This window comes from Balaenoptera musculus, chromosome 3 (assembly GCF_009873245.2).
Source record: "Balaenoptera musculus isolate JJ_BM4_2016_0621 chromosome 3, mBalMus1.pri.v3, whole genome shotgun sequence".
In the NCBI taxonomy this organism is placed as follows: Eukaryota; Metazoa; Chordata; class Mammalia; order Artiodactyla; family Balaenopteridae; genus Balaenoptera; species Balaenoptera musculus.
The window spans coordinates 24,928,901-24,940,190 of NC_045787.1; the positions used below are offsets into that span (position 1 = coordinate 24,928,901).

The 11,290-nt window shown below is 42.1% G+C and overlaps 1 protein-coding gene across 9 annotated transcripts in view; it reads right to left on the minus strand.

Moving 5' to 3' along the window:
* Nucleotides 1-11,191, minus strand: part of DROSHA (drosha ribonuclease III) — a 121,122-nt gene extending 109,931 nt beyond the window's left edge. For 2 of the 9 annotated variants that reach the window (XM_036847167.1, XM_036847168.1), the window contains exons 1-5: nucleotides 11,064-11,148; nucleotides 9,802-9,928; nucleotides 8,666-8,731; nucleotides 6,482-7,315; nucleotides 2,251-2,343 (exon numbers count right to left, since the gene is read on the minus strand). In XM_036847167.1, coding sequence (XP_036703062.1) covers nucleotides 2,251-2,343; nucleotides 6,482-7,315; nucleotides 8,666-8,682 — 944 coding nt within the window. In that variant the 5' untranslated portion in view covers nucleotides 8,683-8,731; nucleotides 9,802-9,928; nucleotides 11,064-11,148. Of the gene's footprint in view, nucleotides 1-2,250; nucleotides 2,344-6,481; nucleotides 7,316-8,172; nucleotides 8,209-8,665; nucleotides 8,732-9,801; nucleotides 9,929-10,741; nucleotides 10,950-11,010 lie in introns of those variants that run through there. The other 7 variants (XM_036847166.1, XM_036847162.1, XM_036847163.1 and 4 more) reach the window with 7 other exon arrangements.
* Between the last annotated feature and the right edge of the window lie 99 nt (nucleotides 11,192-11,290).

Genomic DNA, 11,290 nt, shown 5'->3' on the forward strand with positions numbered 1-11,290 from the left:
AATTCCATCTGGTTGTCTCACAGATTCTCAAATCCCACTTGCCCCGAACTGAACTCTTCCTTTACCTGTTTCTTAGTGTTCCCAGCCCTCAAAGGGGAACACCAGACCTCAGTGATGACTGCTGCCGCCTCTTCCTCACGATCAGTTATCAAGTCCTCCCGCCTCCCTCATCGATCTCTCAATTACCTCTACCTTTCCCTATCGCCACTGTCACTGTGCCGGTCTAGGCACAATCATTTCTTCTGTGGATTACTAACAAAAGCCTTCTAAACTCATTTCCCAACCTCCAGGCTTGATCCTCTGAGACCATTTCTCCATACTGCAACCTTCGCACCTGCTCTCTCTCTTCCCCTACCATCCCCCTTCCCTCATGCATTCCTACTCATACTCTAGGTATCAGTAAAATGTCAATTTCTCTGTGACTACCCTAAACTGAGTTATCGACTACTGTGTTCCCAGAGCAACATGTAATTTGCTCTACCGAAAGCACTTCTCACAGTACTTAACTTTCTTATTCCTGAAAAGTGGGGACTCTTGTTAATGACTATATCTCCACACCAGTACAATACCTGGGACACACAAGGATGCAGTGTTTTTCGTTTGCTTGTTGATTTAGCTATGCATCAGGTGACAGTGGTAGGCAATTGGGCCCCCTTGTCTTTTTTTCTAATGTGTATGGGAAGGTCTATAAGGTTTCAACATTGAATTTGGCTCTTCTGAGATGGTATCAATCATGTTCGTCACGAGATAATGTTCTCCATCATGTTAAAGAAGTCTGCTTATACTCGAGGTTTACCAGTTTCTACTCATAAATGGATGTGACTTTATTTTAAATATCTAATAGGCAGGTACTGAGATAACCCTACAGATTCTGACACAAAGGATTACAGTTACAGATCTCCTAATACTAACCTATCTTCCCATGCAGTCTTGGAATAATCTCTCTATTATTTTAACACACAACTGAAAACAACTTGCTAATACACTAATCAGTATTTTCATATCCCTATTCATAAGAGATTGTTTTGTGGTTTCTTTTCATTGATTAGGTTTTGCCATTTGGATTTTCCTGGTATCACAGCATGAGCTGAGCTTTCCTTCCATCTTCATCAGTGTTCTAAAATAGTTTAAAACTTTTTTGAAAGTGTCACAAATTCACCTTTTTCAACTTTTTTCCATGGTTATCAGCCTATTAAAATTTTCTGCTTCTTGTGTAAGGTTTGTAATTTTTGTTTTCATAGAAAACAACCCATCACATCCAAGTTTTTAAATCTCTCAAATAAAATATCTGTACTTATACCAACATACAATAATTTTTAAACCTCCTTCATTCCTATAATAATACATTCTTTCTTATACTTAATGGCATATATGTTTTTCTTTTCTTGATTTGCCACTTTTTAAATTGTATGGCCTTTCAAAGAAATGTTGCATTTATTTACAAATATTATTATAGTACTTCAGTTCTATTTTCTATTTCATTAATTTCTTTTATCTTTAAATCCCTTTTTCTGCTTTTCTTATACTCTACCAATTTCTAGAGTCAAGTGATCAGATAATAATTATATATATAGTTACCATTTATTTGGCACTACTGGGCCCAGTTCTAAGTGTTTTACGTGTATTATCTCAATGACCCCTCACCACTCAATAAGGCAAGTATAACTGTCCTTATTTTAGACAAAGCCACGGAGGCTTAAAAAAAGTTAGATTACTTTGCTCCATAACAAAGTTGGGAAAACTAATAATTGACCCCAAATCTGTCAGATCCTAGAGTACTGTTCTTAATTACCATTACATAAGACATGAATTTTACTTATCGATATAGAATTGGTTACATCCTGCAAGTTTTGATTTGCAGCAATCGCAATGTCATTTTTCCAAATAAGGTGTGACTGCAGTTTTGCTCTTTTTTTCTGAAACAAGTAAATTTAAGAGCATAATTATGAATTTTCAAGGTTTTTTAAAAAAAACCTTGAATTATTAATGTATAGTTTTATAGCAATTGAGGTCAGAAAGTGGCCCATGTAATTTCTAACTTTTGGAAATGTATCAAGACTTTCCTTGTTCATTCTCAATACATCTTGAAAGTAAAGGTTTCTAAGTAATTGGCTACTTTAACTTTTCACAGGGCTCTTTGGACAGACTCTCAGGCTATTCCTAAGACCTGGCTGATACTTTGCACAAGCACAAAATCTGAATTCCAGGAGATAATCCTATGACTTCTACCAGTGTCAACTCCTTGCTTACCTTCCAGATCTCTTATACTCTTTTTTGTAGGACCTTTCCAGAGATGGTGATCTTCGGCTGTCCCGGTGCCTGTGTCTCTCCCGTTCCCGCTCTCTTAAAGGAATTAATACACAGAGCTGTTTTCAACAGAAAGACTCAAAACACCATCTCTTTTCACTGAATTCACCTTCTAAATAAATGAACCTCACCTCACCTAAGAATTCTGCAGGCACTGTTCACTATGGGAATTTTTATTCATCATTTATTAGAGGATAAAGGAGTGTTTCACGTTACAGAACTTAACTAACTTGGACATTTCTTGCTGTTTTCTTTAAAAAAAAAAGAAGTCATACTTAATACTGAGCAACAAAGGGAATTTTATCATAATCTTCTCTTGAGACCTTCTAACCAGCCAACCTTGATTATTTAACCTAAGGGGAAAACTTCAAAGGATTCAACTGTCTATTGATTTCTAGAACACTCTTAATTTCATCCGTCAAATATATGCAAGTTAAAGCTTTTACAGTAAAGATTAGGACAAGGATCTATAATGAAAGAGTTCTAAACTCTTATAGGTTATAGGCCTGAGGTATAGTTCTAGCCATCTCTAATTGCCATGAGACTCTAAGTCACTTTACCTTTAAATGCTGTCTTCATCTGAAAAAAAAACTCTAAATGGAGACACTGAGTTTACTCAGTGTAAAACTAGAATGCAGGATTTTGAACCTTCCAATGTGACACCGGAATTTAGTAATAATAATAGTCATAACTTCTGAGTCTATTTAATAAGTACAATGAGATCTGAAACAAAAATCGGAACTCCAGTGTGTTTATATCAGAAATAAATCTAAGGGAAATAACTACTAGGTCTTAGAATGGGGAAAAAAAATGCTATATTAGTCTGAGTCCAACAAGAAGACTACAAAAATGTCTGAACTCAAAAACATCTCCCCCTTCCCCCACCAGGCTTCCCTGGCAGTTCAGTGGTTAAGACTCCATGCTTCCACTGCAGGGGGCACTGGTTTGATCCCTGGTCTGGGAACTAAGATCCTATACACTTGTCATGTGGCATGGCCAAAAAAAAAAAAAAAAAAAAAATCCCCCAACCTACAGCCAAATAGAAGAAATGTAAATTCACTGAAATCAAAACTTACAAAACTGATAGAGATCTTAGATATTAAAACAAAAATTGTTTTTTCACTTAAAAATCACCCCTTCTCAAGAAAGACTCCTTTGAATAATACTTTTAACATATACTTAAGCCTCAGGTACACACACCCGCTGTCCAAAGTAAAGTAGCCAGTGCTTGGAATTCTACATTCATTACCTGATACACTTCTAAATTTACAGTTTACTTTTAGGCAGTAAATCCCAGCTAGTGAGTGGTACCACATGACAAAGATATAATGTAATTTGTGATGGCATGGCTGCTGAAAAAAATAATTGCCTATATTTCCAAATAAAAACTGTATTTAGGGAATTCCTGGTGGTTGGGACTTTGCCTTTCAATGCGGGGGGCGCGGGTTTGATCCCTGGTTGGGGAGCTGGGGTCCCACATGCTTTGGGGCCGAAAGGCCAAAACATAAAACAGAAGCAATATTGTAACAAATTCAATAAAGATTCTAAAAATGGTCCACATTAAAAAAAAAAAAATCAAAAAAAAAAAACCCTCAACTTAAAGGATATTCCTAATTTTGTGTTTGTTTTTTTAACATCTAGGGGATAGAATTTTGCATTCAAGAGTGGCATTTCTGATGATGATTACTACCTCTGAGTGGCTATGAACTGAAAAGACCAGTATGGACATAAGTCACAGTAACACTATATGATAAAGCCATTTAAAGCAAGAAAAACAATGCTCGGGTTGTTTTTCCAAAAACTTTTCCCTGTTTGGAAGCATAGTATTAGATACATAATACTAGCTCTCTGATGACTACACATTGTACTCAACACGACAGCTATGGGGATTACTGTGCTATAACACTACTCATTTGTGGGAAGCCACTGCACTGCTCCTTACTGGTTGCATCTGCCGCTGCTTCTTTTCCCACTCCCCGGAGGAACCCTGATCTTTCACGATAGCAAATGCATACATCCACTTCTTCACAAACTTCCTCTAGAAATGGTTTGCCCTAAAAGGATCTTGTAATTATTATTCAACCAGATTTCGGAGGAGAAAAAGAGGGAAAATGAAATTTGAAAAAGGACAGATTAACTTACCCCAAGAAGCAAGGGGAGAAGTAGCCAGAAGACAGACTAAAGAATTTGCATAAACTTAACACAACCTAATGCACAAATTTGTGAACTTTTGGTTTTCTCCAATATACTTCTAGAAGTTATACTAGGACTTCAGGTGCCCCATGTTTGTTTCACAGAAGCATTCCATATAAGACAGATGACTGACACGCTACTAAGACCCCAAAAGGAGCTGATTTTAATGTGGCTGTGACACTAAGGCAGCTCCTGAGCAAATATCCCAAGTACAACATTATAAAACAACTCCAAAGTAAATAAAGGCCATTTAGAAAGATGAGCTAACTGCCTAAGGTCCTTCATGGTAAAGGGGTTGCGGTTTAGAATAATGGAGATTAAGGGTAATTCCTTTGGCACTTGATTTCACTTACTGATAGACATCCTCAGTTTACAGGACATCTGTGTTTCTTCAAACAAACACATTAACTCCAAGCTTAAGCCTGGATGGAAGAATTCAGGATTTTACAGCAGAGCCCTAAAAACTACAGCACCCCCAAAACGGGAAAAAAAAAGCCACCTAGAATGCTGAAGTTTGCAGCAAAATGTTTCCCCAGAGACAGGTTTATTAATAATCACTTTGTCTGAAGAAAACTATTAACAGATTCTTTCTGATTTAGATTTTCACCATAAAACTGTAAAATAAACCATCACAGGCCTCTGCCAACTAGTCCATCACAGAATTAAGAACAAAATTGACCAGGAACAGTAAGTCGTGCTGAAAAGACTTTTAAAAGTCTACCGACTCTGTCAGCTTTGGCCCACCAGAATCAGTCACCTCTGCAAGAAACATGTTCCTTCCACCTTCCACTGGGCGTCAGGGAGAAGCAATAGAGCATTTTCCTTCCAAACCTTCCGAGCACTGGTCACTCTCTTCGGGACTGAGAATGACTGCTACCGTTTACTGGCAAAATGTTCAGTCAGAATCAAGCCCCCAGCCATGAGAACAACATGGGAACTGAGAAGCACACTGATTCCACAGGAGCCAAGACCAGCTCTCCACAAACCCAAGTAACGGAGTGACCGCTCTGGGGACCTCAAACTTTTCAGCACAGAAGTTCCACAAGACAATGAAGGTAAACACACCACAGCAGACAGAAAGAGCAGCACTGTTACCAGCTTGACAGCTGGAAAACCTCAAATCTTCATCAATATAAAGAGTTCACTGATGGTACAAATAAATATTAGTACAATCGATATCTGTGCATTTTTATTTTTCCATCTAAACCAATGGTTCTTAGATTTTTGGGGTGACAGACTCACACCATCTCTTAAGAATCTGCTGTAAGCAACTGATTTACTTATAGAAAAACATACATACACATAGAATTTGTATATAACTTCAGAGCACTTCTAGATGCCCATCTATGAGTGTCTGCTGGAAACCTTATTCTCTTGTATATATAGATATTTGGTCTTTTGAAAAAAAAAAAAGAAATGTAATCTGGAATGGAATAGTATGTTTTAAATGCAACTTTCTTTAGTATGAATATGTTTCAATGCAACAAAATCAAATTAAAAGCTCTTTTGAAAACTGTAACTTTGATAATGTGTATTATTTCATTTTATAAAGAAACAGAGCAAGAAAGCAACAATATATGATAAACTTCCACTTACCCTAAACATCAGAAAGCAAGTTCTGCTTGTTAACTACTTTGATTCCTGACTGATAACATACGCAGATCAACAATCCCAAAAGAACTCAAGTGCTGTAACCTGATATGATGATCATACTGAACATAATTAAATACAACATCCACACAAACAACTACAATATCTTTTATTGATCATCATTAAAATGTAAACTGTATTATGCAGAGTAACTGGCTTACATTCATTGAAATGAATCTATGTTGATAATTTTGGGATGCTTTTCCTTTTATAAACCGAAATGCACAGCTGGACCTTTTTGGTTGTTGATCAACAGGTTTGGCTGTTGATCAACAGAAATGGCCTGTGTCAAGGCCTCTGCACTTCATTAAAAAACACACATGTGCTTTACCTGCTCCGCTCATAGCTCCTGTGGCGGGACGGCGTCCTCCCCCGGTCGTAATCGGATCTGTAGCGGCTGTCCTGCCTTCTCCTGTCAGGACTTCGGCCTCGCTCCCGCCGATCCAGGGAACGATGCCTCTCGCCCCTCCCGTGACTGTGATCCCGGTGCCTGTGATCATCGTAGTGCTTGAGCCTCTCCGGGGACCTCCTCTCACTGGGAGCCTTTGGGAGTGAGTATGGAGGGAGGTGCCTAAAATGAGGGCTACTGCTATTATTAGCACTGGGTGAGAAGGAACTGAGGTTGTTCTGGAAGCTATTAAAATTGGGAGGTGGGAAACTGTGGTGCGAGTATCCCGGAGGGTACTGGTAATTGACCTGCTGAGGCACTACGGGAGGGGGCGGGGGGTGGGGCATGGATGGAGGGGGCATCATGAAGGGGAAAGTGCCCTGTCCAGGAGGTGCTCCAGGGACTGGGGGGTTATTGGGACAGGGCATCGGAGGTGGCATGGGAGGAAAACAGGGAGGCACGGGGAAGGGGGGCCTCATCTGGTGGCTGGGGAAGGGGGGCCGGATCGGGCAGGGGGGAAGGGGACCTTGTGCTGATGGAGGCATGGGTGGAGGGAAGGGCACAAAGTCTGGCCGTGGAGGCAGAAAATTGGGAGCTGGAGCGTTGGAGAACGTGGTGGAAGGGGCGCTCGGAGGTTCGTATTGGTATTGCACAGGAGGCTGCTGAGGGTGAAGCAGTCTCAGATTTTGGGGCCTGAAGGCTGGTGCTGAGGGTCTGGATCCATGTCCTCCTCGCCCTCGGGGACACCCTCGTCCTGGGTGGAATGACATTCTATGACTTTGTTGGAGGAAAGAAAAAGATAAAAGAAAAACTCACTATATAAACAGGGTTTTACAAATGCCTGACCATCCCTTAGGCCACTGCAATATTCCACCCATCTAATACTGAGTTCTCTGTAATAGCTGAACCTCGTCATGGCCAATAAACTCCTCTTCCCCAGTCCCGGCCACCCAATCCGCCGCCATGCTCAGTCCCTGGTCCTTGTCACTCCCTAAAGCCGCTCCACCTCCAGCATGACAAAGTCACATCCCAGTGTTCAACCATCTGCTATCACGTCCTTGCTCAAGTTTCCCCCAAATCTTGACCTCACCATGTCATCCCGTCCACACACCCCACGTCTCTACATCTGCACCAGCATCTTCCTGTCTACACTTTCCCCCCCACTCAGCACAGACTCGCAAATTCAACCTAACACATCCTAAAAGGAATTCATGATCTTCCCCTTCAAGACACCGCCACCTGCTCCTTTTTTAGTGTTTCCTGTCTCAATAGATGAGACCATTTATTGGTCCTCAAGTCATATACCAGGGGTTACCTGACAACTTCTCCCTTATCCCCTCTAGTTAAAAATTTATTTTCAGGGCTTCCCTGGTGGCACAGTGGTTAAGAATCCGCCTGCCAGTGCAGGGGACATGGGTTCGAGCCCTGGTCCGGGAAGATCCCACATGCCACGGAGCAACTAAGCCCGTGCGCCACAACTACTGAGCCTGCGCTCTAGAGCCCATGAGCCACAAATACTGAGCCCACTGCCACAACTACTGAAGCCCGTGTGCCTAGAGCCCGTGTTCCGCAACAAGAGAGGCCACCACAATGAGAAGCCCGCGCACCGCAACAAAGAGTAGCCCTCCGCTCACCACAACTAGAGAAAGCCCGCGTGCAGCAGCGAACACCTAATGCAGCCAAAAAAATAAAATAAAATTAAATTAAAAAAAAAAATTTATTTTCAAATGCCGATCATTTCTGCTTCATAAATACTCCTTGAGTGCATCCATTTCACACCATCGTCTCCTGCCTGGCTACTACAATAACACCCTTGCAGGCCTTTCTACAGCCACTGCCACCACCCCAAGGGTTTTGTTAGGTTCCCTGCCCTCACACACTCTGTGCTTCTTCTTGGCAGGTCGTACAATGATTACAGGCCACCAACTCATGACCTCATCCCACCTTTAATGTCTGCCGGCACCTCAGAACTGCCAGGGCCATCAGGGCAGGCCATGTACATGGCCCACATGACACACTGCCCCTCTCCTCACATACCTAAACCCTCCCCACCCTCAGTGGCCCAGTGCCAGTGTTTGCTCCTCCCTGTTCTCCCAAAACGGCTGCCATCACTGCCATACCACTCACCATGTACTGCCTTGCATGGTGAAGTATTATCTGGATACGTCACATCTTCCACAGAGAATATAAGCTCTAGAAGACAGAAAGAATAAATAGACATAAAAATGATTCCCAAACTGCTAATGCTAGAAAACATTTCTACAATTATCTTAACACTGATTTTGCATCTTCCAGTGCAGTTAGCATACTAACAAAATTAAGAGCATGCTGAACTGAATTAAAGTTTACAGCTAACTTTTTAGATGTCCTTAATACTTGTCTTGCTGACTCAAAATAATCAGTAGCTTAAAAGACTGGAAACTTAGGCATATTCTATCTCCAATTTGCTAAGAGACTGGGAGAAAAAAATCATTTCTGCTCTCCCACTCCACACTCCAGTTTACTTCACAATGAGACCAGCATTCAAATTCAAACTTAACTATAATCTTGTCAACACAACAATTTCCCTTGATTCTCATTCTCAGCTCTTTCCACTGAAGAATGTTGCAAACAGGAACAGCTTTCCAAATACTTAGACTTCAGCAAAATGTTTAAAAAACCCAAATAAATATTAACTGCAAAAAGCTTTAATGTAGAAGCATCTTCGTTCTAACTAAAAGCTTTACCAATAAGCTTAAGGTAGATTTTCAAATGGCTCATGAAAATAGTTTCAGATTATTTAGCTGTATCAATCACTGTGCTTAATAAAAAGTAGACACCAAATAATATCTGATTAATGATTATTATTCAGTTCAAGGCCCTCAGGATAGACCTAGGACCTAGACAGCCCATCTTGCCACCACAGGCTACTCAGGGCCCACAGAATCGAGTTGAAACCACATGCTTGGCATTTAAGGCCCTCTGCAATCTGGTCCCAACTTCTTCCCGGCTAATTCTCCATTAACCTCCCCATGAAGTGCCTATCACCCCAGATTTTCCCAGTTGCCTAACATACAAAGTACTATCACCCCGCTTGTTCTTTGCTCCTGCGCTTCTAAAATCCCCTACCCTATGAATTTGCCCGTTGAATTTCTTCTACCCACCAACCAGGCCAAACGCCACCTCTTCTGTGCTGCCTTTCCTGGTTCCCTTCAGGAAGTAATCCCATTCCCTCTAGACGTCCGTTGCTCTTAGTCTGTACTTACTTCCTTTACAGCACTTACCAGAGACTGCCTCATATTACAGTCATGTGTGCGCATGTCTAACTCCTCCACTAGATTATTAGCTCCTTGATGAAACGGGTTGATTCACAAACATTTCTGTATCCTTCACAGCCCCTGGCAGAGCGTCCTGCACACAGTAGGTGGTCAATAAATGTTTACTGTCTCACCAGTGATATATGTTTCTATGTTGCTACTGTACATTTCCCTGCTGCATATATCCGCAACAGATTGGCATTACCAAAACCAGACAAAAAGCAGGTCTTTTCACTGATTCATGCATCATTTAAGGGGCCTATACATGTGGGGCACTGTCACAGGTCCTAAGCACTCAAAGATGAGTAAGACACAGAGCCCACAGGACTCATGAAGCCCAGAATCCACAAATACAATTTTAAAAAAATAATATAATGCTATAAACACAAGAAAAGAGGTACGCATAGGGTCCTGGGGAACACAAAGGAATGTACTGAATCTAGAGGTGGGCAACAGTCAGGATCACCAACACTCCTGTACTGTGTGTTCAGACTGCTGTTGAAGACTCACCATTAGATCCTCATGGATGTTTCTAGAGACAGAATATCTGAAAACACTGATTATGAAACTGACCTATTAAAGGCATAGTCAGGCTGTGTTAGGGTGCGACAAAAGTCAAAAGTCAAGGAACTCACTGCAACTGGAAAAGTAATTATTTTCTGCGTGTGCCTACTCCTAAGTTGCTGTTTGGAAGCAGGGAAACTGAGGGAGCTGTTTTGCATAGTTAACACGTCCAGGAACATCAGTCTATGTAGAAAAAGTTGCAAAGTGTGACTACATTTCTATTAACACTCTCTTTCCCCCAGCTGAATCCCCAGGCCGGTCATCTTCGGCTGGCTGATCCGAAATTACGTGTCTCCCTCTTCACATCTCCCGCCAGATCGTGCGCCCCACGAGGTAAGCTTACGGTCTCACTCCCCTCCGAGATCCGGGCGGCCCCAGGGCTGGACCACCGCACGCGCTCCACAATGAAAGAAACATCTCATTTTCCACTTCTATTTATTCGCAGAATCCGGGCCTAAGGTCGCTTTTTCGCCCTTCGCTGCAGATCCGAAGAGCGGCTGCCCGATCCTAATTCCCAGGCGCCTCTCGCCCCAGCCCCAGCCTCCAGCCCCGTTGAAATCAGGACACTTGGAAACACTCCCTCTTCCAACACCCGCAAGCTGCCCCTTTTACCTACAAAAGGCTCTCAGGCCGCGAGGTCGCCGTTAGAGTAAAGCCACACTTACATTGCAGCCGCCAAGACCTTAGCGCCGCCAGCGCCTCCGGAACAGGAAACCGAGAGAATTAAAAAGCAAACCTGCGAAAGCCAAACCACAACAGGGAAAGCTCTTGGCCTCGCCGCAGGGTCTTGTGCGCGGTGATTGGTGCATCAATAAGAACGATGAACATTTAAGCCAATCGTTCTCGTCGACCCCTCCGGCGCCCGCCCCCTGCCCCCTACATCCTCCAATCC